The sequence below is a fragment of the Suncus etruscus genome, chromosome 7 (assembly GCF_024139225.1).
Source record: "Suncus etruscus isolate mSunEtr1 chromosome 7, mSunEtr1.pri.cur, whole genome shotgun sequence".
In the NCBI taxonomy this organism is placed as follows: Eukaryota; Metazoa; Chordata; class Mammalia; order Eulipotyphla; family Soricidae; genus Suncus; species Suncus etruscus.
Window position 1 is genome coordinate 130,563,568 of NC_064854.1, and position 27,467 is coordinate 130,591,034.

General features: G+C 42.4%; 1 protein-coding gene and 1 non-coding gene across 2 annotated transcripts in view; one reads left to right on the plus strand and one right to left on the minus strand.

Moving 5' to 3' along the window:
* Nucleotides 1-27,467, minus strand: part of DNAH12 (dynein axonemal heavy chain 12) — a 227,137-nt gene that overhangs the window by 161,687 nt on the left and 37,983 nt on the right. The window contains 2 exon segments of the mRNA XM_049776149.1: nt 840-975; nt 10,363-10,541. Coding sequence (XP_049632106.1) covers nt 840-975; nt 10,363-10,541 — 315 coding nt within the window.
* LOC126014990 (U6 spliceosomal RNA) lies at nt 10,138-10,244 on the plus strand. Its single transcript, XR_007497902.1, has one exon. It is a non-coding gene; the product is annotated as a U6 spliceosomal RNA (small nuclear RNA).

Genomic DNA, 27,467 nt, shown 5'->3' on the forward strand with positions numbered 1-27,467 from the left:
TCTTACATGCAAGACTCAGGTTGGATCCTTGGCACTGCATATGGCCCCTGGTCACTGCCAAGAATAATCCGTGAGTGCAGAATCAGAAATAATCCCCAAATGCCACCAGGTATAACACCAAAAATAAATATAAATACATTTGCAATGTACATATGTATGTACATATATGTGTGAGTATGTTTTAAACAGAGCAGAGACCTAACTTAGTGGTTGGATACAGGCCTCACAGATGCAAGATCCTGGATTCAATTCCCAATAAAGTAAAAAAAAAAAAAAACCTAGATTATTTAAGGATATACATAAAGTTAGTGGGACTAAAGAAAAGGTCTATAAAATCATTGTTAAAAAAAGAAAAAACAAAAACAAGTGGAAACCGCTAGGAAAGAGAATTGGGAAAGAAATGATTATCAAAAAGTCAAACAAAGGAATTTGTGAGGTCTTAAAGGATATGGACAATATCCTATTTTTGTGTCCTTATTAATTGTATTTATTCATTAATTTATTCAAGTGCTGGAAACCAAGCCCAGGACCCCATAATATAAGGTATGTGCTCTATCACTGAGATATCTCCAAATACCTAGGTTTTTTTAACCCGAGTGGTCAGAGGGGATTGAACAATGTCTGACAGTGTTCATTCTGACCCTACCTTTAAGGTCTACCCTGACCAAGGCAGAGGACCCTGTAGTGCTAGGAATCAACCGTAGGCCTCCCAGTGCCTTGAGCTATTTCTCTGGTAAATGCTAACTTTAATATTTTTAAATATATTTTACACATTCTCAATATTCTTATAATATTTTACAATTAAATTATTTTATGTTTGTATATTAAAAGATTCTTACCTGTATACGTAAAATCAACCCTTGAATCCCCATATTCCGTGCCTTTTCTATATAATTTATTAGTTCCATCATCTCTTCTGTGCTCTCAGGGACTTTCAATGCATGTTCTTTAATTGCTTCAAATTCACTGCAAATACTGATATAATACAGTTTGACCGTAGTTAGGGTAATTGTTACATGTAATGACATGAAATTATTAGGCTGAGTGAAATGAGCCAGAGGAAAGAGGAAAGACATAAAATAATCTTACTCATTTGTAGGATATAAGAAAAACAAGAGGGGCCCGGAGAGATAGCACAGCGGCGTTTGCCTTGCAAGCGGCCGATCCAGGACCAAAGGTGGTTGGTTCGAATCCCGGTGTCCCATATGGTCCCCCGTGCTTGCCAGGAGCTATTTCTGAGCAGACAGCCAGGAGTAACCCCTGAGCACTGCCGGGTGTGACCCAAAAACCAAAAAAAAAAAAAAGAAAAGAAAAGAAAAGAAAAGAAAAGAAAAGAAAAGAAAGAAAGAAAGAAAGAAAGAAAGAAAGAAAGAAAGAAAGAAAGAAAGAAAGAAAGAAAGAAAGAAAGAAAGAAAGAAAGAAAGAAAGAAAGAAAGAAAGAAAGAAAGAAAGAAAGAAAGAAAAACAAGAGGAGCCAGAGAGATAGCATGGAGGGTGGGCGTTTGCCTTGCATGCAGAAGGACAGTGGTTCAAATCCCAGCATCCCATATGGTCCCCCAAGCCTGCCAGGATTGATTTCTGAGTGTAGAGCCTGGAGTAATCCCTGAGTGCTGCTGGGTGTGACCCAAAGACCAAAAAGAAAAAAAGAAAAACAAGAGATAGTATGGTAAAAAATACCCAGAGATAATAGAGATAAGGACCAGAAGGTCCAACCTATAGTAAGAAGATTCCCACAAAGACCTGTGAGTGTAGTTAGAGTAGAGAAGGGTCTACTAGGACAATGATAGTTGGAAATGATCGCTCTTGACAAGAACCCAGTGCTGTAAGGGGAGAAAGTGACATGCAAGGTACTCTTCCATTAACAGCAGTGCAAACCACAGTGTCAAAAGGAGGAGTGAGAGAGAGAGAGAGAGAGAGAGAGAGAGAGAGAGAGACAGACAGACAGAGAGAGACAGAGAGAGAGAAGAGAGAAGAGAGAAGAGAAAAGAGAAAAGAGTAAAGATACAGGACTGTTGCACTGGTGAAGGGGGGGTATTCTGTTTATGACTGAAACCCAACTATGAACTTGCTTGTAATCATGGTGCTTAAATAAATATTTATATATTTAAAAAAAAGATAAGCAAAGGCAGGAGGAAAAAGGGAGACTCTGTGGCAGGAAGAGTGAGCTGGTGAAAGACGGTATACATTATAGGGCTGAAACCCAACAATAAACAATTTTCTAACCATGTGCCTAAATAAAGCAATTAAAAATATAAAACATTTGAAGAATACTTTATTTTTAATAAAAAATAGAAAGTGGAGGCCAGAGCGATAGCACAGTAGTACGGCATTTGCCTTCACATGGCTGACCGAGGATGGACATTCAATTTGATCCCCGGCATCCTACATGGTCCCCCTAAGCCAGGAGCGATTTCTGAGAGCAGAGCCAGGAGTAACCCCTGAGCATCATCGGGTATGGCCCAAAAACAAAACCAAAAATATAATAATAATTAAAAATAGGGCTGGAGTGATAGCACAGCGCTAAGGTGTTTGCCTTGCACTCGGCCAACACAGGACGGACCCCAGTTTGAATCCCATATGGTCCCCTGAGCCTGACAGGAGCGACTTCTGAGCAGAAGCGCAAATCCAGGAGTAACTCCTGAGAGCCACTGGATGTGACCCAAAAACCAAAATAAATTTAAAAAATTAAAAATGGAAAGTGATAGAGCAACTGGTAAATCTGCTAAAATATTCAAATATAACTTATAAACATATAAAACACACTTCTGTAAAGCTAATGGTTTTCCTGTAAAATTAAGGTATATTTCAGTTTTATACTCATCTTCTCATCTGAATACCTAGAATAAGCCATGTCAATGAATACCTAGATAGTAATGCTTTGAATCAGACACTCCTAAGTCTAAATCCTGCCTCAGTTTTACTAAAATTGTGAATGTGGGCACATCTCTGAGGCTTTGTTTCCATTCTGTAAGATAAAGTTTGACATTTTAACATTTATCTTGCTATCTTCTTATAATTATTAATAAAAAGGACCTAATTTGCTGGTTTATTATTATTACTATTATAAGTGAAACATAACAATAAAAATATATAAAACTTCTATAGATATGCTTTCAGTTTATAATTCTCTTCAAATACCCTATGTATGTAAGTAAGAATTTAGATGTTCTCTATCCATTATTCAATTGTGGATATATTTCACAATGTTTTTTATTGTGCTTTGTAATATTTACATTATCATGCTTTTACCAGAAATATCAGGAAAGAGATAGAGCATGAAAAAGTAAGTATAAAAAAAGTAATGATTTTCAAAATAAACTTGAGTTCTTTCTGGTAGCTCATGTGTATAATGGGGTTGGTTATACTTATTCGATTAATAAAGAATTGTACCTAAGAAGTGATAAGTAATCTTTGAAGATATAACAGCTAACAAGTCAAGTTCTCACCTCCACAAATCTGACATTCAATTTGAGGCATTACAAATGCATATAAATATAAAATACATGATTACAAGGTAAAAAGTACTTCAAAAAATATAAACAAAATAAATTATTAAAAAAATTGATGGGTTGTTGAAAGGGGCTACTATTTTATATATGAAGAGTCTATCTGTAGAGATCATAATTAAGACAAGGGGAGAAATAAGAGAGTCAAGTAAATATCAGTATAAAGATGCCTGTTATGCAGAAGAACATTTTGTGGTACCTCATTTCCTCAAGCACCTCTAGGAGTTACTTCCCACAAGTAGCCTTGGGTGTGGTCCCAAAATAGTAATTAAATGGGGGGCCATGAACATATATTAGTAATTAATTTAATAAAATAGTCAAAAAGTATATTTCAGGGCCCGGAGAGATAGAACAGCGGCGTTTGCCTTGCAAGCAGCCGATCCAGGACCAAAGGTGGTTGGTTCGAATCCCGGCCTCCCATATGGTCCCCCATGCCTGCCAGGAGCTATTTCTGAGCAGACAGCCGGGAGTAACCCCTGAGCATCGCCGGGTATGGCCCAAACACCCCCCCCAAAGTATATTTCACTATCATCTTGTGGTCATTAATGTCCAATCCAAAAGTGGACAGGAGGATGACTGGAAAGGACAAAAAAGGTGAGTGTACAATTGGATTGAGAAAGTCATATCTAGCTTTCCTATTACATATAACGACAGGGGATCAAAAGGAAGAATTAAACAATAGGTAAAGGGTCTGGGATGAAATTCGAAGGATGAGTATACAAACAGGCTAAATTCAATCAATAGCATAGTCCACCCCCTCTCCAAATCACTGCAAGAAGTGAACTCCAAGCATGGGAGTAGACCTGCAGCACCCTTGGGAGTGCCTAAAAATTTTTGGTTATTTTATTTTATTTTATTTTTTATTTTTGAGCCAAACCCAGCAGTTCTCAGCGCTAACTCCTGACTCTGCACTCATCAATCACTTCTGACTCAGCACTCAGAAAACACTTGTGGCTGGACTCCAGGGACAACATGAAATAACAAGATTGAATCTGGGTCCAGGGCTGCTTAAGGCAAGTGTCCTGCCCACTGTATTTAATGCTCCAGCCCCAACAAAAATGTTTTAATAAATAATACATCTAGGATAAAAGCATCAGGTAGCAATAAACTAGACTTAATTTTTGAATGGTAAACAAGCCCGTATAAATATAGAGAGGACAAAATAAAATAGGAGAGGTAAGCAGGATTCAAATCTTTTAGAACATGATAATTATTTTAGGTGGATTAATGGGTAATGGAAAAATTACAGAAGATCATATAATTTCTTCTTGACTGGAAAGAATATGGATCCCTTGGGGAAAAACATTAAATTAAAAAGGGATGGGGAGGGGCCGGGCGGTGGCGCTGGAGGTAAGGTGCCTGCCTTGCCTGCGCTAGCCTAGGACGGACCGCGGTTCAATCCCCCGGCATCCCATATGGTCCCCCAAGAAGCCAGGAGCAACTTCTGAGCGCATAGCCAGGAGTAACCCCTGAGCGTCACAGGGTGTGGCCCAAAAACCAAAAAAACAAACAAACAAACAAAAAAGGGATGGGGCAGCAAACAAAATGATTGAAAGCCACATGGCCCAAGCAGACCCTAAACTAAACTGGAAAGAATAAACTGTTCTTTGATTATTTGTTTATTAATAAGCTATACTTTGTGATACACATTTCCTTATTGTTACCTATGTCAGTATGAATTTGAGGGGGATTTTTTTTTTTTTTGGTTTTTTGGGCCACACCCGGCAGTGCTCAGGGGTTACTCCTGGCTGTCTGCTCAGAAATAGCTCCAGGCAGGCACGGGGGACCATATGGGACACCGGGATTCGAACCAACCACCTTTGGTCCTGGATCGGCTGCTTGCAAGGCAAACACCGCTGTGCTATCTCTCTGGGCCCTGAGGGGGATTTTTAAAATAAATTTATTTTTAATTATGAGAACAAAGATGCAAAGAAAGAGGAAAAGGTAAAGTTACAGTGGAAGGACAATCACCCATAAACAGAATTCTTAGAAAAAAAAACCCTTGCTGATAACTTAATTTTGAACTTTCAGCCAAATAACATTAAGAAAAATAAAATAGAACCCATGTACAATTACTTTGTCCCTCAAGTCCCCAGATTGTAGTACATTATAACATTTCTTAGCAGTACACAAAGCAATCTAAGACCATAAAACTTGTGTAAATCAAAAAAAAAAACTTGTGTAAATCCTTAAATTTTGAAGGCATAATATTTTCTTACATTTCCTTGCACATGCATATTAGTTTAAGTTAACCTCCTCAAAAGTTTAAGTGGTGGGCCTGGAGAGATAGCACAACGGCGTTTGCCTTGCAAGCAGCCGATCCAGGACCAAGGTGGTTGGTTTGAATCCCGGTGTCCCATATGGTCCCCCATGCCTGCCAGGAGCTATTTCTGAGCAGACAGCCAGGAGTAAGCCCTGAGCACCGCGGGTGTGGCCCAAAAACAACAACAACAAAAAAAAAGTTTAAGTGGTTTTTTTTTTTAAGGATTAGAATCAAAGAAGCACCATAAAAACGATGTTAGAGTTACAGATTTTGTTTGCATAGGCCCACCAAAATATGAGGGACATGGAAAGGAAAAGCCTTGGCCTAAATACAAGGAGACCCTACCCCTGAAGTTTCCTGGCAGAAGACCAACTCTAGGCTCCAGGCAAACTGTTTTGTCCAATCCAAGTCACTGTCTGTAGTGCCAATACACTTTTATTTTTCAGTCTCTGTTGTTGGTATCATGTTTCTGTATTAAAGATCCTGGAATTTATATATCCTACATTGAAGTCAGGATGATGTAGAGCATCCTCTAGTTTCACCTCACAGTAAAAGGGCAATGCAGAGAGCCCTGTCCTATAAGCAGGTCGTTGTTGTCAAGTCTTCTTAGTGTTGAGGGAAATCTCTTCTGAATAGGTCAATGTCAGAGCATCGGTAGGGTCTTCCCTGATAGAGGATTGCTTCCAGATGATGTTATAAATGACCTTGGATGTTTCATAGTTAGCTTCCCTGGTTCAGGGATGAATGGAGAATGCCCATTCTTCTGAGGCCTGTGCCAGGTCATTATGTCAATGTTCAGGGTGTAAGTACTCATTGCTCTACAAGATTTCTGTGTTCCTACCTCTATTAGATAAGAACTTATTTGGGAGTATAGTATTTTCCCATTTTAATGTGCCTATGCAAACAAGGAATAATGCCACATGGCGTTATAGGCCCATTTGGGGGCTGCAAGAACAAGTCCAAAAATCCTCATGACATGGTTAAACATAAGCATTAAACTGAGGGACTCTTTCACCAAATATTCCTTATTGAACAGCTCACAGAGAGAAGAAAGATAAAAAGTGGGGGAAATCTTCACTGTATGAGAGTATTTAGTAAGAGTTATAGCTATCAAAGAAAATAGACATAAAATATTCAAAAGCCATACATGTCCATTTTATGTCTTGAAATAGTTGGGGGTTGTTAAATCCAGTGCACCAATTTGGTGTGTGATTAGGACTATGCAGTACTGAAGTTATAATGGGTAAATGGGGGTTACTGATGGTTGGGGGTGATAGAGTTAAGGAGTGAAAATGAGCTTTACAAGGGTGTGCGAAAGGGCAGAATACCAGATGGACATTCTACAAACACAAAACATAACTTAAGGATAGGATATACTATTAATATATACCATGTACGTGGGGACTATTGCCCCCACGTGGTTTTGAACATGTAGACTGGTAAGAAATTGCCAGAGACTGCCTTAGTAAAAATGAGCAGCTCTCAGCACCCCCCAATTTGGACCCACCTTTTCTGGCCGCCTGGGCTGGGTCCCAGGGAAGGCCTGGAGGCCGGGGGGGCAGGAGAGGGGACGGCTGGGGGCCTACCAAGGCTCCAAGCACCCCCAAGCTAGGGAGAAAGCCTTCGACCTGGGGTCTCCCAAGACCCCATGCCGGCTAGAGGTAGCCTCCAGATCAAGAAAGGATTCGGTAAAGAACTGGAAGCCAGGATCTACCCGCCCTTCTCCCTGTGCCCTCCCCTCCCCTCTTCACAGGGGGAAGGGTGGGGAAAGCTTGGGATCCTGAGGAGGATTTTTGTTTTTAATTTTTGATTTTGGGGCCACACTCAGCAGTGCTCAGGAGTTAATCCTGGTGGGCTCAGGAAACCAAACAGGGTAGGGTGCCAGGTATCTGACACGAGTTGGTCATGAACATGGCAAGTACCCTACTCACTGCACCATCACTCTGGCCTCTTAAGTACACAATTTGAAGGTAATGGAAAAAAGAATAAACTACATTGAGAAAAGTCGACAACATTTTAGCAGCTCTTATATCATTGGTTTATGACAAAATAGAGTTGTTTTGCTGGAAGTAATACAATTTTCCAGAGATGCCACTAATAATATGAAAGAAAATATAAAAAAAGATGTGAAACAAAACTATAGTATTATCATCACTTTCATTCCACAAGATTTGCATGAAATTTATCTGATAAATACCTGACTTTCTGACAAACATTTTTTATCTTAGTATTTATTAGCACCATGGTTCCTTTATTAGGTTCCTATTCTAAGCCAAGCAATGATAGCTGCCTTACAAATATTGTCTATAATCTTACTATTACTCTGAAGAGGCTATTATTTTTATAATTTATGTAGTAGAAAATTGAGATTCAGTAAAAGTGAGTAATTAGCCCAGAGTCACAAAACTAGTTCAAGGTAGAGCCAAGATTCAAATTCAGGTCTTTCTGATTCCAAAGCATAGTACTTAAAAAAAAAAACAAAACTATAAGAGCCCATTTTTAATGATTGAGTACCATGCTTCTGGCAATTATATTAGATTTTTTTTACAAATACATTAATTTTAATCATACAGCGATTTCAAATTAAGATTCCTTTCAAGCCAAAAAGGTAACAAATGAAGGAGATGATTAATTGCTTAAGCGTCAAAGAACACACTTCCTTCTAATGTAAAGCTACTAAGTAGGCGTTATAAGATGGCAGGGACAGCAGGTAGAGTGCTTTTCTTGCACATACTACCCAAGTCACTCTCCAGCACCCTGTAGAGTCCTCCTATCCCAAGAGGAGTGATCTCTGAGCACAGAGCCAAGAAAAGTCCTGAGCACTGCTGGATGTTACCCAAAAACCAAAAGGAAAATTGAAAATAAAGTGAAAGTTACTTTTCAACTTCATTTACCACTTCAGGCCCAATGTGATCTGTTTTTCTCACCTTTGCAAGAAAAATAAGAGTCTGGAATAAGTGTGTGGGTGTGTCCATGGGTGTGTAATACTCTAATATTGTGAGCTAAAAATAAATTCCAAATTTGTTTAAATAAGATAAAATTGAATCTGACAAATAACACACAATATTATGACACATTTACCTAGTAGGCCACTAGCTTATTATTTTAATATAATCACCCTGTGAAATGGTATCACTGTCTCCATTCACCTAATTAATGAAAAAGACAGTGATGAAATGAATGGCCTCGTAATGAAAACTGGGTAGTAACATATATAAATATGGAGTCAGCACCACCTGACAGTGAGATGAAGTCAGAAGACGCTCCATAACACCCCAGCTTCTACATAGAATCATCTGTGCAAAAACCAAGATTTCTAATTACAGAAGCCTGACTGTGGCAACCATGAATGAGTAGAACTTTTCCTGTGGCATGAAAAAAACCCGATGGTTGGACAATTATTATGCCCGAAGCCTGTAGTCAGTTTTATGACAGAATGCTTCATGGGTAGAAACACCCTGTATTTTGGGGGCCAAGGGTATTTTCTTTCTAATTTCCCCAATGTTTACTACAACTATGAAAAAAAAGACTACCACACCCACTCTATCTTCTAGATAGGGGCTACTGCTTTTTTTCATAGAATCTTGGAACATGAATTACTTTGTTTTACCTCATATTTCTGCATTTTTCTACAAGTTGAGAAAAGAAGTTGACAGAGAGAGAGAGAGAGAGAGAGAGAGAGAGAGAGAGAGAGAGAGAGAGAGAGAGAGAGAGAGAGGATGGATGTAGCCCAGGGGCCAGGTGTTCTCAGGTGCATTGGTGAAGAAGGAAAAAAAAAAGGTCAGAACTAAATACCCAAGCCAAAGTCAACAACAATAGAATCAAGAGACCTAAACTATAACCATTTAAACTTAAAATGGACCTGTTACAATGGCAGACCAGGGGGCTAAGGAAGGAGGCAGGGGATACATGTTATGAACTTTGGTGGAGGGAGGTCAATATTGGTGTTGGAATGGCCCTAATTCACTGTCGCTATGCTTGAAATCCATTTATGAAGGACTTGTAATTCACTATGGTCTCAATAAAAAAAAAATGTTTTAAGTAAGAACAGAACTTTAAAAATTATAAAATAAATATTGAGTCAGGAATAATCTCACATAGCACCAAAATCATTAAAAATTTGTACTCTCCCCCTCAAAAAATGTGTACTCTTTTTTCCATTACCCTGGAACCTCTACAAATATATATATATATATTTATATATATTTATATATATTTAAATGTATATGTATATATATATTTTAAATTCATAGCTGCCTAAAATTAGCTTCAAACAGCATAAAACAAAAAAAAAATTCAGAAAAAATATTAGACCAATTAAATTGCAAGGAACCCTCCTGAAAAAAAAATGGCAAAGAAAGTGTGAGAGTGCTCGCTTCGACAGCACATATACTAAAATTGGAACGATACAGAGAAGATTAGCATGGCCCCTGCGCAAGGATGACACGCAAATTTGTGAAGCGTTCCATATTTTTAATGAAAAAAAAAGTGTGAGAACTGATATTTAATCTTTCATTTTAAAATCACAGCCATATTAGAAAAAAATAGCACTCTTAGTTCCAAAATTCTGAGCTTGGCATTGAATTTACTTACCTTTCATTCTCTTTTCTATGTTTTGAGGCTATGTCATTTAGTAGTAAGTTTGCAAAGGCCTTTGATTTATTTACTAGGCCAACCTTTAAATCTTCACAATCCAAACGCACCATAGGATAATGAACCCACTGAGGCAAAAGCATTATTTCTGAGACAAGATCAAAAAATTTTCCTATAAACTGAAAAAGAAAAAATTTTTAAAATTACATGGTACTAATCCACAAAACAATTTACAGATGGTCCTGTTAGAATCCAAAGTTTGGTTTAGAAATTAACTGTAAATTAGCTTTGCTGTGAACCTAAGTGCAGCCATAACAAGCTGCAGTTTTTGTGCTCAGAGATCGCTCCTGGCTTGGAGGACCCTATGGGATGCTGGGGGATCGAACCACGCCCGTCCTAGGTCAGCTGCATGCAAGACAAACGACCTACTGCTGCACCACCGCTCTGGCCCCCGACAAGCTGAAGTTTTGAAGTTTGAAAACCAGGCCTAAGAAGAACAGCCAGTTCCTGGAACCGGATCCTATGAAGATATTTAAGGAACTGACTGGCATCCTGGTCAGATATCGGAGGCCAAACAGCAGTGGACAGAGAGCCAGATGACACTGCACCCCAGATCTGGAGATGCCTAATCAGTCCTCACTAAGCGGACAGCCTGCCATAACCGTTTGTCTGATGCTACATATGAACTACAACCAATTCTGGCCCAACCTGGTGTTAAAGACCAATCATTTTAAAAAGATCAATACTCAGAAGCAGGGATCCCCTAACCTGAGTCCTTGGGGCACTTTATAATAGTTGTGTAAGCCATTCTCAGGGTCCTCATTTCTTAGGAGATGTTGGACCCCAGCATGCTGGAATAAACACCCTTGCATTTACATTACTGCCTGTCTCCTTGGTGGTCTTTTGGGTGGTGGATCCTAAATTTTGGACTTTAACAGTACTACATCATGTTAAAATTTTGCTAATTCATCTGAAAAAGAAAACCACTAATCTGAAGGTATGTGAAGCCCATCTTCGCAACAGCACTTTTTCTAGCAAGAATCTGAAAAGTCAAGGTACCCTTCTATAAATGAATGCATAAAGAAGGTACAAAATGAAATGCTAGGGGCCAGAGAGATAGCATGGAGGTAAGGCATTTGCCTTTCATGCCGAAGGACAGTGGTTCAAATCCCGGCATGCCCTATGGTTCCCCAGTGCCTGCCAGGGGCAATTTCTGAGCATAGAGCCAGAAGTAACCCCTGAGCACTGCCGGGTGTGACCCAAAAACCAAAAAAGAAAAAATGAAATGCTAGTCAGCTAAAGGCAAAGAGAGGTATGTGTGTGTGTGTGTGTGTGTGTGTGTGTGTGTGTGTGTGTGTGTGTGTGTGTGTGTGTGTGTGTGTAATACTGACAGGTGTTTCAAAATTGATTAAATCAAAGAGTATTATATTAAATGAACTACAACAGATAAATTCATTATGTTATACTCATATGTGATTAAAAAAATAGGGGAATTCTGGTAGGATAATGGCAAAATGACCAGATTCTCCTCCTTCCCTAAATTTCAACTATAGTATATACTAGAGTATAAGCCGACCCAAGTATAAGCCGACTCCCTAATTTTACCCTAAAAACTAGGAAAACTTAGTGACTCAAGTATAAGCTGAGGTGGAAAATGCAGCAGCCACTGATAAATGTCAAAAAATAAAAAATATATACCCAGGGTGCTGGAGAGATAGCACAGTGGTAGGGCCTTAGATGCAGAAGGAAGGCGGTTTGAATCCCAGCATCCCAGATGGTTCCCCAAGCCTTCCAGGAGCGATTTCTGAGCATAGAGCCAGGAGAAACCCCTGAGCACTGCCGGGTGTGACCCAAAAACAAACAAACAAAAACTATATATACCCAAAACAATTGCAGTAATTGAGGAATCAGTAAATACATACATACATACATAATTACATTTATAATACATTATTGTTTCATACACTGTATACCATTAACATACCATATTAACCCACAGCATTCAATGGCAACTTTAATAAAGTAAATAAACTATTTAAGACAGTAAAGCATTGTAAATAAATGGTTAAAAATCCTGAATCCTTATACTCCAAAACCCCTGATTATAAGGATTTAGGATTTATAAATATTTATTTACATGACTTTACTGCTTTAAGTGTTTTTCTTCACTTAATTAAATGTGCCATTGAATATTGTGGGTTAAATAGTTCAGTGGCATCCATTTCAGTTCAGCGGCCTACCTCTTCAGCTCAGCCACGACTTGTGGACTAAGCTGAAGCACCGGGGGCCCCCTCCAGCAGACAGCAGAAGACAACTGGAGAGTAGGTGCATTGGATTCGGTGCAAATCAAATAATCTGTATGACCTGAGTACAGACGAGTTTTTTCGGAAGAACTCGGCTTTACTCAAGTATAAAGGTAAATGATAAGTGGAATTTAAAATAGACCAGAAGAGCCATGTAGATGGTTCAAACAAGAAGATGTGTGCCTGGCATGCCAGATTAAGTTTGATCCCCAGTGTTGTCAGCCCCAGACTGTAGCCACACTACACTAGATGACCCCAAGCCCAAGTGAGCCACAGAGCACTACCGAGGGTGGTCCTGATAAAAGTTACTTTTAAATAGATTTTTTGGGAAATAATAGATTAAAAAAGCAGTGGAAAGAAGGCAAGAGACATCAGAGGAGGGAAGAGTAACTCCAATATTAACATGCTGCCAGTATGCCATTATTTGTGAGAGGAGGGAAGCTGTAATTAGGACCTTACTTCTGGGACTGAGAAGCTCTCACTATATGGGAAACTCTGATATTTTGGGACTCCATCAGTGAGGGTAGCAGACATAGCCAAACAGAAAACTAAGAGATTTTTCTCCAGGGACAATAGAATACTAGACAGGCGTTTCTAGGGCAGAATCTGACACTTTAAGCCTATGACTCCAGGTACAATCAGTTAGGTTTGAGTAAGTATAGAAACCTTGAAGATTAAGCAGCTTGTTGGAAACTTGTTTCTTGTTGCTCCCCCCTACAACTAGCTTTGTGTTCCAAATTATGAGTTTTGTGTTCCAAATAATTCCAGATTATGGACAACTATAGGGCTTCCTCTCTCTATTTTGTGCTTGTAACAGAGATATTTTTATTTAACTAATGGCACCTATATGTTTGGGGAATCACCCTTCTATTCATCTCTGACCATTATAAAGTCAACAGTTTGACCACAGGCCAAGCCTATGACTCACTTGAACCTATTCTATTTGCATCTTGTCAAAGATTTGGGCTGCAGACCTACCAGATCTACATTAGACCACAAACAAGGGCTAGTAAGTGAAACCCTGAGGAAGTTGAAAAAGCCCATGTTATAGAACTAGCACAAGCCAATATATTCATGTCACTGATTATGGGGAATCACGAAAACGTGCAATACTTAAAAGGTTTCTGAACACACACACACACACACACACACACACACACTTCCCAATCAGATGTATAATGAATCTGAGGTGGTGGGCTGCAGAAATAGTACAGAGGGTAAGTCATTTGCCTTCCAGGAGGCTAACCCAGATTCAATTCCCAGCACCCCATATGGTCCCCTTAACCCACCAGAAGTGATTACTGAGCACAGAGCCAAGGTGAATATTTTTTTTTTTTTTGGTTTTTGGTTTTTGGGTCACACCAGGCAGTGCTCAGGGGTTATTCCTGGCTCCAGGCTCAGAAATTGCTCCTGGCAGGCATGGGGGACCATATGGGACGCCGGGATTCGAACCAATGACCTCCTGCATGAAAGGCAAACGCTTTACCTCCATGCTATCTCTCCGGCCCCTAGGTGAATATTTTTTAAAAGAATTCAAGATAGGGGCTGGCGAGGTGGCACTAGAGGTAAGGTGTCTGCCTTGAAAGCGCTAGCCAAGGAAGGACCGAGGTTCGATCCCCCAGTGTCCCATTTGGTCCCCCCAAGCCAGGGGCAATTTCTGAGCACTTAGCCAGGAGTAACCCCTGAGCATCAAATGGGTGTGGCCCCAAAAACCAAAAAAAAAATTCAAGATATATCTAGCAGTGTTCAGCTGTATTGCATTTCTTTCTTTTTAAACCGTTGTGATTTTTAAGTTATTCATATTTGGGTTTTAGACATTTAATGTTTCAGGACCAATGCAACCACCAGTGTAAACCTTCCTCCACTAATATTCCCAGAGTCATATTCTGGGGCCTCGAGTGTTCTCAACAACCCCCATTTAATCCATTACATTTCCTCATAAAGTTTTTCTATATACAACATATAAGTGAAATCATCTTGTATTTATCCTTCTTCTTCTGGATTACTTCATTTAAAATAGCTTCCTGTTCCATCCATGTTACAGCAAATGGCATGATTGCATCATTCCTTACAGCTATGTAGTGTCCCATTGTGTATATGTATGCAATGCTCCATCCACTCATCTGTTGTTCAACACCCAGGTTGATTTCAACTGTTAGCTATTAGACTGAATTTTTCAATGAATAGTGGCTTTCAGATATTCTTTTGGATGAATGTTTTTCTGTCCTGGGGATAGATATCCAAAAGAAGGATAACTGGGTCATGTGACAGATCAATTCGCAGTTTACTGAGAACCCTCCATAATGTTTTCCATAGGAGTTGGACCAGATAGCATTCCTACTAGCACTGTCCCTTTTCCACCACATCCCCACCAACAGAGATTGTTCCCATTATTTTTGATATGTTCCATCCTCACTGGTGTAAGATGATATCTTGTCATATTTTTAATATTTTTTAATAATTTTTATTTTGACCAAAGTGGATTAAAATCATTCACAGTAGTATTTTAGGTGCATAGTGACATTGAATGAGGGGCATTCCCACCACCAATGTTGTCCTCACTCCACCCTTGTTCCCAGCATGCATCCCATATTGCCCCTCATTTTGATTTGGATTTCACTAATAATAAGTGATGATGAGCATTTTTTCATGTACCTGTTGGCCATCTGATGGTCATCCTCAAAGAGGTTTCTATTAATTTCTTCTCCCCATTTTATAATATTTTTTTTGGTTTTTGGGTCACACAGGCAGCACTTGGGGATTACTCCTGGCTATACACTCAGAAATCGCTCCTGGCAGGCTCGGGGAACCATATGGGATGCCGGGATTAGAACCACTGAACTTCTGCATGCAAGGGAAATGCTATATCTCCATGCTATATCTCTAGCCCCTTATCTGATGTATTGAGTGAAAATGTTTTCTCCAATTCAGTCAGCTGTCCTTTAGTTTTAGCCAATGTTTCTTTTGCCATACAAAAAATTTTAGTTTGACGTAATCCCATTTATTCAGATTTGATTCTATTGCTTTTGCCATTGGCATCGTATCATTGAAGGCTCCTTTGAGGTATAGGTCTGGTTCTGTTTGTTTTCCTCAATGTACTTTTAGGATTCAGGTCTGATCTCAAAATCTGATCCATGGGGCTGGAGCAGTGGCACAAGCAGTAAGGTGTCTGCTTTTCCCATGCAAGCCTAGGATGGAGCACAGTTTGATTCCCCAGTGTCCCATATGGTCCCCCAAGCCAGGAGCGGTTTCTGAATGTATAGCCAGGAGTAACCCCTGAGTGTCACCAGGTGTGCCCCCAAAAAACAAAACAAAAAAAATCAAAGCCTGATCCACTTTGAATTGATTTTTGTGTAAGGTCTGAGATATGGGTCCAGCTTTAATTTCTTACACATAGTTATCCAGTTGTCCCAACACCATTTGCTGAAGAGGCTGTCTTTATTCCGTTTCATGTTCTTGACTCCTTTGTCAAAGATTAACTGATCTTGATCCAATTGTCACTGGATAATCTATTCTGATCCAATGGTCTGAAAGTTTGTCATTGTTCCAATACCTTTAGTGATTGGTTTTATAATGCAGCTTCAAGTTAAGTAATGAGATACCTCCCAATTTTTTATTTTTTCAATATGGTATTGTCTATCTGGGTAATTTATGGTTCCACACAAATGTTATAATTGTTCTAAGTTCTTGAAGAATGTTGTCTTACTATGGATAGGGATTGCACTGAATCTATATAGTACTTTAAGTAAGATAGTCATTTTGATAATACTGACTCTTCTCATTCACAGGCATGAAATGTTCTTCCATTTCTTTAGGTCTTCTTCAATTTCTTTCTTAAACATTTTTGAAGTTTTTATGATATAGGTCTCTCACCTTTTTTGGTGAATCCTAGATGCTTGATGGTTTTTCTATACTATTTTAAATGAGATAGACTGATCTCTTTCTCTTCTGAGTCATTATTTGTATAAAGAAAAACAAAGGATTTTTGTGTATTCAAAATTACAATTCAAAAATCCCTTCCAGGGCCCGGAGAGATAGCACAGCAGTGTTCGCCTTGCAAGCAGCCGATCCAGGACCAAAGGTGGTTGGTTCGAATCCCGGTGTCCCATATGGTCCCCCGTGCCTGCCAGGAGCTATTTCTGAGCAGATAGCCAGGAGTAACCCCGAGCATCACCAGGTGTGGCCCAAAAACCAAAAAAAAAAAAAAAAAAGACAAAAATTCCTTCCTCACACCTATATTCATTGCAATGCTATTTACAATAACCAGACTCTGGAAACAATCAAGATGCCCTTCAACAGATGAATGGCTAAAGAAACTGTGGTACACATATACAATGGACTATTAAGCAGCCGTCAGGAGAGATGAAGTCATAAAATTTTTCTATACCTGGATGGACATGGAATTTATTATGTTAAGTGAAATTAGTCAGAGGGAGAGAGAGACAGACGCAGAATGGTCTCACTCATCTATGGGTTTTAAGAAAAATAAAAGACATTACTATAATAAGGCCCAGAGACAATAGAGTTAAGGGCTGGAAGGACTGGCTCACAATTTGAAGCTCACCACAAAGAGAAGTTAATGCTGTTAGGGAAATAACTACACTAACAACTTTTAACTGACAATGTTAAAGAATGAGAGAAGTAGAATGCCTGTCGTGAATACAGGGGTAAGGGAGGGGGAGCACTGGTGGTGGGAATGTTGCATTGGTGAAGGGGGCTATTCTGTTTATAACTGAAACCCAACTAAAAAAAAAATTAAGGACATTATTGTAATACTGCCCAGAGACAATAGAGATGAGGGCCAGAAGAACCGGCTCACAATATGAAGCTCACCACAAAGAGTGGTGAGTGAAATTAGGGAAATAACTACACTAACAACTGCCATGACAATCTTAATGAGTGAGAGAAGTAGAATGCCTATCTCAAATACAGGCAAGGGTTGGGAGGGGAGCCATTGGTGATGGGAATGTTGCTCTGGTGAAGAGGGGTGTTCTGTTTATGACTGAAACCCAACTACAATCATGCTTGTAATCATGGTGCTTAAATATTAAAAAAAAAAAAAGATTTTTGGGGGCCGGAGAGATAGCATGGAGGCAAAGCTTTTGCCTTTCATGCAGAAGGTCGGAGGTTAGAGTCCCGGCATCCCATATGGTCCCCTGAGCCTGCCAGCAGCAATTTCTAAGCATAGAGCCAGGAGTAACCCCTGATCGCTGCCAGATGTGACCCAAAAACCAAAAAAAAAAGATTTTTGTGTATTGACTTTGTAGCCCACCATTTTGCTGTATTGTTTTATTGTTTCTAAAAGCTTTTCTCTGAACTCTTTATGGTCCTCAATGTATATATCATCATGTCATCTGCAAGTATACTTCCTCTTTTCCCTTTGATTTCCTTCTTTTGCCTGGCTGCTGTTGCTAGGACTTCTTTTTTTTTTTTTTTTAATTATATATTGATTTTTTTTGTTTGTTTTTTGTTTTTGTTTTTTTTGTTTTTTTTTTTTTTGTTTTTTGGTTTTTGGGCCACACCCAGTAACGATCAGGGGTTACTCCTGGCTATACGCTCAGAAGTTGCTCCTGGCTTGGGGGACCATATGGGACACCGGGGGATCGAACCGGGTCCATCCAAGGCTAGCTCAGGCAAGGCAGACACCTTACCTGTAGCGCCACCGCCCGGCCCCAATTATATATTGATTTAAGCACCATTCATCATTCATCTGTTGAAGGGCATCTTGGTTGTTTCCAGACTGTGGCTATTGTAAATAGCACTGCAATGAATATAGGTGTGAGGAAGGACTTTTTTTTTTAGAGAGAAGCTTCTGCACCTCAAAATAAAATAGTGACTAAAACAAAAAGATATACAAAAAGATATAGAGCAGAGTGAGAGCTGGTACAAAAATTGGTTTTCTACCTCTCCATGGATAACAACAGTGCTCCCAGCCTTTTTGGGGCCCTTCATTGGCATTATGTTGCTAGTTTCCTTTGGTCCTTGGGCTTTTCGCAAACTCACCACCTTCGTAAAGAATCAAGTGGATGAAGCAACCAGAAAGGACTCAAAGGTTCTGTACCAACAACTATGCACCTTAGAAGACCAGCTGACACCTGACATCTCCCCTCCTGCCAACTCTCCGCCACTTAAGTTTGAAGTTATCGAGGAGCTGGCGCATAGACCTCAATCTGTGCGCTCGAGCCTTGCCAAGCTTTGGAAACGACTGACTCAAGGGTAGCAGATGCGGTGACTGGAAGCCCCACACCTCTTCACCCAGTGTGGCCAGTCCACCGAAGCACGTCTGTCCCTTCCATATTGTATACTAAACAGGGGGAGATGTGGGAGACCGAGCACCCCACATATCAAAGGAACTCTGAATGAATTTTTCACCGCCTGCCTGATTCAAGCCACAAAAGTTTGCATAGCCCCAAACCAACAGAAAACTCTGCAAATAAATTTAGCTCAGCACAAAGAATCTGGCTTAATCAGATTCCTTAACCTTTCCATGGAACCGGTTTTTGTAACTGCTCTCAAGCATGTAGTTATAGATATGTTTTTGTAAAGTTTAAATTATGATCCTTATTGCTTGCACAAAAGATAGATCAAAATGGAAAATAGGCTAAACAAATAATTGTATTTGCGTAAATATCAATCAGCTATTTGTTTAAGAATTTGCTTCCCCTCCCCCCATGCCGCCAGGTTCCTCTTTATCCTTCCCGCCATCAAAATGTGTTTATGCTCCCATTGGTTAAAATTGTTGTACTTGTATAAATAATGTTTTATTGAAAAAAAATTGTTGGGGCCGGGTGGTGGCGCTGGAGGTAAGGTGCCTGCCTTGCCTGCGCTAGCCTAGGATGGACCGCGGTTCGATCCCCCGGCGTCCCATATGGTCCCCCAAGAAGCCAGGAGCAACTTCTGAGCGCATAGCCAGGAGTAACCCCTGAGCGTCACAGGGTGTGGCCCAAAAACCAAAAAAAAAAAAAAAAAAAGAAAAAAAATTGTTATTTTAAATAATACAAGTACAGGAGGTTGTTAAATCCTATACAAAAAAGCCAAACTTATGATCTTTCTTCAAGAAGTGAAATTGTTTTTTTTTTTATTTTGTTTTGTTTTTTTAGGAACTAAGGTGACAAGATCATCTGACTACTTGTTGCTAACATGGGGTGTTGTGGAGTTTCCAGAGTTTTACTTTTTGATATCTAGGTAGATATAGAGGATAGTGAAAATGACAAAATTGTATTCTTTATGGTCAAGAAGATAAATAACTACATTCTAATTGCTGTACAAAAGTAAAAAAAAAATTAAAAAAAATCCTTATGTTAGAAAATAAAAGGTTTTAATATATACACACAAAATACAGCAGAAAGAAGATTCAGATATATGCCAAATAAATGTTTGCTATTAAAAAAAATAGTGACTAAGATACAAAGGCCATCCCAGAATAGAGAAACTGTCCACCCAATACCCCATCAGATAAAGGGCTAATATCTAATATATAAAGGTACTGACAGAATTTAACAAGAAAAAACTCTAACCCCATCAAAAAATGGGGAAAAGAAATGAACAGACAATTCCTCAAAGAAGAACTACAAATGGCCAAAAGGCACATGAAGAAATGCTCCACATCACTAATCATCAGGGAGATGCAAATCAGAATAATGATGAAGTACCATCGCACATCACAGAGACTGACACACATCACAAGAACAAGAACAATTAGTGCTGGCTGATGGGGATGTGGGGAGAAAGGAATGCTCATTCACTGCTGATGGGAATGCCATCTAGTGCAGCTTTTATGGAAAACAATATGGAGATTCCTCAAAAACTGGAATTTGAGCTCCATATGATCCAGCAATGCCACTCCTAGGGATATACCTTGGGAACACAAAAACACAACACAAAAATGCCTTCTGTTGCTAGTACTTCCAATATGATGTTGAGTAAGTCTGGTGACAATGGACAGACATCTTTGCTTTATGCCTGATCTGAGTAAGAATGCTTTAAGTGTTTCACCATTAAGAATAATATTGGGGTGCTGGTTTCCTTTGCTTGGCAGACACTTGGGGGCCTCCCCAGGCATCCCCTGACGGCTTGCCTCGGCTGAGGCGTGTCTCGCTGAGGCTGTGTTTTCTGTTGGAGTTGTGGATTGTGCTGGTTTCCTTTGCTTGGCAGACACTTGGGGGCCTCCCCAGGCATCCCCTGACGGCTTGCCTCGGCTGAGGCGTGTCTCGCTGAGGCTGTGTTTTCTGTTGGAGTTGTGGATTGTGCTGGTTTCCTTTGCTTGGCAGACACTTGGGGGCCTCCCCAGGCATCCCCTGACGGCTTGCCTCGGCTGAGGCGTGTCTCGCTGAGGCTGTGTTTTCTGTTGGAGTTGTGGATTGTGCTGGTTTCCTTTGCTTGGCAGACACTTGGGGGCCTCCCCAGGCATCCCCTGACGGCTTGCCTCGGCTGAGCATTAATCTCTTCAAGGCGTGTCTCGCTGAGGCTGTGTTTTCTGTTGGAGTTGTGGATTGTGCTGGTTTCCTTTGCTTGGCAGACACTTGGGGGCCTCCCCAGGCATCCCCTGACGGCTTGCCTCGGCTGAGCATTAATCTCTTCAAGGCGTGTCTCGCTGAGGCTGTGTTTTCTGTTGGAGTTGTGGATTGTGCTGGTTTCCTTTGCTTGGCAGACACTTGGGGGCCTCCCCAGGCATCCCCTGACGGCTTGCCTCGGCTGAGGCGTGTCTCGCTGAGGCTGTGTTTTCTGTTGGAGTTGTGGATTGTGCTGGTTTCCTTTGCTTGGCAGACACTTGGGGGCCTCCCCAGGCATCCCCTGACGGCTTGCCTCGGCTGAGGCGTGTCTCGCTGAGGCTGTGTTTTCTGTTGGAGTTGTGGATTGTGCTGGTTTCCTTTGCTTGGCAGACACTTGGGGGCCTCCCCAGGCATCCCCTGACGGCTTGCCTCGGCTGAGGCGTGTCTCGCTGAGGCTGTGTTTTCTGTTGGAGTTGTGGATTGTGCTGGTTTCCTTTGCTTGGCAGACACTTGGGGGCCTCCCCAGGCATCCCCTGACGGCTTGCCTCGGCTGAGCATTAATCTCTTCAAGGCGTGTCTCGCTGAGGCTGTGTTTTCTGTTGGAGTTGTGGATTGTGCTGGTTTCCTTTGCTTGGCAGACACTTGGGGGCCTCCCCAGGCATCCCCTGACGGCTTGCCTCGGCTGAGGCGTGTCTCGCTGAGGCTGTGTTTTCTGTTGGAGTTGTGGATTGTGCTGGTTTCCTTTGCTTGGCAGACACTTGGGGGCCTCCCCAGGCATCCCCTGACGGCTTGCCTCGGCTGAGGCGTGTCTCGCTGAGGCTGTGTTTTCTGTTGGAGTTGTGGATTGTGCTGGTTTCCTTTGCTTGGCAGACACTTGGGGGCCTCCCCAGGCATCCCCTGACGGCTTGCCTCGGCTGAGGTGAGTGTTTGGGGGCCGGAGTTGCGGATCAGGCTGACTGCTGGACCCCTAGGCCCGGCAGATATTTTGGGACCTCCCCCAGCCTGCATCAACCTGGGAACTTTGACCACCTTCAGCATTAATCTCTTCAAGGCGTGTCTCGCTGAGGCTGTGTTTTCTGTTGGAGTTGTGGATTGTGCTGGTTTCCTTTGCTTGGCAGACACTTGGGGGCCTCCCCAGGCATCCCCTGACGGCTTGCCTCGGCTGAGGTGAGTGTTTGGGGGCCGGAGTTGCGGATCAGGCTGACTGCTGGACCCCTAGGCCCGGCAGATATTTTGGGACCTCCCCCAGCCTGCATCAACCTGGGAACTTTGACCACCTTCAGCATTAATCTCTTCAAGGCGTGTCTCGCTGAGGCTGTGTTTTCTGTTGGAGTTGTGGATTGTGCTGGTTTCCTTTGCTTGGCAGACACTTGGGGGCCTCCCCAGGCATCCCCTGACGGCTGCCTCGGCTGAGGTGAGTGTTTGGGGGCCGGAGTTGCGGATCAGGCTGACTGCTGGACCCCTAGGCCCGGCAGATATTTTGGGACCTCCCCCAGCCTGCATCAACCTGGGAACTTTGACCACCTTCAGCATTAATCTCTTCAAGGCGTGTCTCGCTGAGGCTGTGTTTTCTGTTGGAGTTGTGGATTGTGCTGGTGTCATTTGCTTGGCAGACACTTGGGGGCCTCCCCAGGCATCCCCTGACGGCTTGCCTCGGCTGAGGTGAGTGTTTGGGGGCCGGAGTTGCGGATCAGGCTGACTGCTGGACCCCTAGGCCCGGCAGATATTTTGGGACCTCCCCCAGCCTGCATCAACCTGGGAACTTTGACCACCTTCAGCATTAATCTCTTCAAGGCGTGTCTCGCTGAGGCTGTGTTTTCTGTTGGAGTTGTGGATTGTGCTGGTTTCCTTTGCTTGGCAGACACTTGGGGGCCTCCCCAGGCATCCCCTGACGGCTTGCCTCGGCTGAGGTGAGTGTTTGGGGGCCGGAGTTGCGGATCAGGCTGACTGCTGGACCCCTAGGCCCGGCAGATATTTTGGGACCTCCCCCAGCCTGCATCAACCTGGGAACTTTGACCACCTTCAGCATTAATCTCTTCAAGGCGTGTCTCGCTGAGGCTGTGTTTTCTGTTGGAGTTGTGGATTGTGCTGGTTTCCTTTGCTTGGCAGACACTTGGGGGCCTCCCCAGGCATCCCCTGACGGCTTGCCTCGGCTGAGGTGAGTGTTTGGGGGCCGGAGTTGCGGATCAGGCTGACTGCTGGACCCCTAGGCCCGGCAGATATTTTGGGACCTCCCCCAGCCTGCATCAACCTGGGAACTTTGACCACCTTCAGCATTAATCTCTTCAAGGCGTGTCTCGCTGAGGCTGTGTTTTCTGTTGGAGTTGTGGATTGTGCTGGTTTCCTTTGCTTGGCAGACACTTGGGGGCCTCCCCAGGCATCCCCTGACGGCTTGCCTCGGCTGAGGTGAGTGTTTGGGGGCCGGAGTTGCGGATCAGGCTGACTGCTGGACCCCTAGGCCCGGCAGATATTTTGGGACCTCCCCCAGCCTGCATCAACCTGGGAACTTTGACCACCTTCAGCATTAATCTCTTCAAGGCGTGTCTCGCTGAGGCTGTGTTTTCTGTTGGAGTTGTGGATTGTGCTGGTTTCCTTTGCTTGGCAGACACTTGGGGGCCTCCCCAGGCATCCCCTGACGGCTTGCCTCGGCTGAGGTGAGTGTTTGGGGGCCGGAGTTGCGGATCAGGCTGACTGCTGGACCCCTAGGCCCGGCAGATATTTTGGGACCTCCCCCAGCCTGCATCAACCTGGGAACTTTGACCACCTTCAGCATTAATCTCTTCAAGGCGTGTCTCGCTGAGGCTGTGTTTTCTGTTGGAGTTGTGGATTGTGCTGGTTTCCTTTGCTTGGCAGACACTTGGGGGCCTCCCCAGGCATCCCCTGACGGCTTGCCTCGGCTGAGGTGAGTGTTTGGGGGCCGGAGTTGCGGATCAGGCTGACTGCTGGACCCCTAGGCCCGGCAGATATTTTGGGACCTCCCCCAGCCTGCATCAACCTGGGAACTTTGACCACCTTCAGCATTAATCTCTTCAAGGCGTGTCTCGCTGAGGCTGTGTTTTCTGTTGGAGTTGTGGATTGTGCTGGTTTCCTTTGCTTGGCAGACACTTGGGGGCCTCCCCAGGCATCCCCTGACGGCTTGCCTCGGCTGAGGTGAGTGTTTGGGGGCCGGAGTTGCGGATCAGGCTGACTGCTGGACCCCTAGGCCCGGCAGATATTTTGGGACCTCCCCCAGCCTGCATCAACCTGGGAACTTTGACCACCTTCAGCATTAATCTCTTCAAGGCGTGTCTCGCTGAGGCTGTGTTTTCTGTTGGAGTTGTGGATTGTGCTGGTTTCCTTTGCTTGGCAGACACTTGGGGGCCTCCCCAGGCATCCCCTGACGGCTTGCCTCGGCTGAGGTGAGTGTTTGGGGGCCGGAGTTGCGGATCAGGCTGACTGCTGGACCCCTAGGCCCGGCAGATATTTTGGGACCTCCCCCAGCCTGCATCAACCTGGGAACTTTGACCACCTTCAGCATTAATCTCTTCAAGGCGTGTCTCGCTGAGGCTGTGTTTTCTGTTGGAGTTGTGGATTGTGCTGGTTTCCTTTGCTTGGCAGACACTTGGGGGCCTCCCCAGGCATCCCCTGACGGCTTGCCTCGGCTGAGGTGAGTGTTTGGGGGCCGGAGTTGCGGATCAGGCTGACTGCTGGACCCCTAGGCCCGGCAGATATTTTGGGACCTCCCCCAGCCTGCATCAACCTGGGAACTTTGACCACCTTCAGCATTAATCTCTTCAAGGCGTGTCTCGCTGAGGCTGTGTTTTCTGTTGGAGTTGTGGATTGTGCTGGTTTCCTTTGCTTGGCAGACACTTGGGGGCCTCCCCAGGCATCCCCTGACGGCTTGCCTCGGCTGAGGTGAGTGTTTGGGGGCCGGAGCGCGGCCGCTCCGCTGCGCTTCGCGGCCGCGCACTCCACCTCGCCAATGAGTACCACCACAACACGTAGAAAAAACCCACAGCGTAAGCGAGACAATGGGGAGACTACGCAGACCAACTTCAACCATAGAGAATGAAGATGGAAACTCTGATGACCCAACAACGACCAACTACCTAAGCAGTCTTTCAGAAATGGAGTTTAGAGACGAAATATGGAGGTTGCTAACAGATATCAAAGAAAGTATAAATCAGAGCACTAATAAAAATCAAGAGAATATGAAGATAGAAATCAGAAAACTCCAAACTGAAATATCAGATCAGATAACAGGTCTGAAAAACTCAATAGACGAATTGAAGAACATAATGGATGAGTTTTCCAACAGGTTAACAGCAGCTGAGGATAGAATTAGTGCTTTAGAAGACGAGATGCATAACAACTTTACACAGCAGAAGAGATTAGAAAAAAGCCTCAAATCAAATGATCAGACAATGGAAAATTTACTCAAAGAATATGAGAAGATGAAAATAGAAGTCTTTGATAAACTCAACAGAAACAACTTCAGAATCATTGGAGTTCCAGAGACCCAAGAAGAAAATCTTCAGGAAGAATCAATGGTTAAGAACATCATCACAGAGAAACTACCAGAGCTAAAGAAAACATGTGACCAAATCCTGCATGCCCGAAGAGTACCAGCTAAAAAAGACCCCAGTAGAAACACCCCAAGACACATCCTAGTCACCATGATGAAACCCACCGATAGAGATAGAATACTGCAAGCAGCAAGATCGAAAAGGGAAATTACATTCCACGGAGCATCCTTGAAATTTACAGCAGACCTGTCACCAGAAACACTCAAGGCCAGAAGGCAGTGGTGGGACGTAGTGGCAAAACTCAATGAAATAAATGCTTCGCCAAGAATATTGCACCCAGCAAAACTAAGTTTCAGGTTTGACGGATGTATACACGGCTTCACAGATAAACAACAGCTCAAAATCTTTGCAGACTCAAAACCAGCCTTAAAAGAAAAACTGAAAGATCTACTCTAAAAACAAGACAGAACAAAAAACACACCAAACTTCTACACAAAGATGGCAATAAATCCCATGACAATTATTTCTCTCAATGTCAATGGACTAAATGCACCAGTTAAGAGGCACAGAGTGGCGAAATGGATCAAAAAACTGAAGCCAACCTTCTGCTGTCTACAAGAAACTCACCTGAATAGTCAGAATAAACATAGACTCAAAATCAAAGGCTGGAGGAAAATCATTCAAGCAAACAACACCCTTAAAAAAGCGGGGGTGGCCATACTAATATCAGATGACACAAACTTTATACTCAGAAAAGTTGTAAGGGACAAAGATGGATATTATGTACTAATCAAGGGATTTGTACAGCAAGAAGAAATCACTCTCCTAAACATATACGCACTGAATGAGGGTCCAGCAAAGTATTTAATACAATTGTTGACAAATCTGAAGAAGGATATCAATAATAACACAATAATTGTGGGAGACCTCAACACAGGCTTGTCAACACTTGATAGGTCAACCAAATGGAAACCCAACAAAAATATACTAGACCTGCAAAGAGAAATGGATGAAAGAGGCCTAGTAGATATATATAGGGCACTCTATCCTCAGAAACCTGGATACACATTCTTTTCCAATGTACATGGATCATTCTCCAGGATAGATCATGTGCTGGCACATAAAACATACCTCCATAAAATAAAAAAGATAGACATTTTGCAGGCTGCCTTTGCTGACCACAAGGCTCTGAAGTTAGATGTGAACTGCAAAGGGACACAGAAGAAAAAAATTAACACCTGGAAGTTAAACAGCCTCATACTCAATAACCAGTGGGTCCAAGATGAAATCAAGGAGGAAATCAAAAGGTTCCTGGAAACAAATGACAATAAAGACACAAACTATCAGAACTTATGGGACACAGCAAAAGCAGTACTGAGAGGAAAATTTATAGCTTTGCAAGCACACATCAGGAAGGAAGAAGGAGCTTACCTGAGTAGCTTAATGACACAGCTAATAGAACTAGAAAGTGCTCAACAAAAGGACCCAAAAATAGGGAGACAGAAGGAAATAACAAAGCTGAGAGCAGAAATCAACGAAGTGGAAACCCAAAAAACAATCCGAAAGATCAACGAAAGCAGAAGTTGGTTCTTTGAAAAAATAAACAAGATTGATAGACCATTGGCAAAACTCACAAAGCAAAAGGAAGAGAGAAACTTGATAACGCGTATTAGAAATGAAAAGGGGGAGATCACTACAGATACTGCAGAGATTCAAAGGGTATTCCGAGAATACTTTGAGAAACTCTATGCCACTAAATATGAGAACCTGGAAGAAATGGATAAATTTCTGAACTCATATAACCT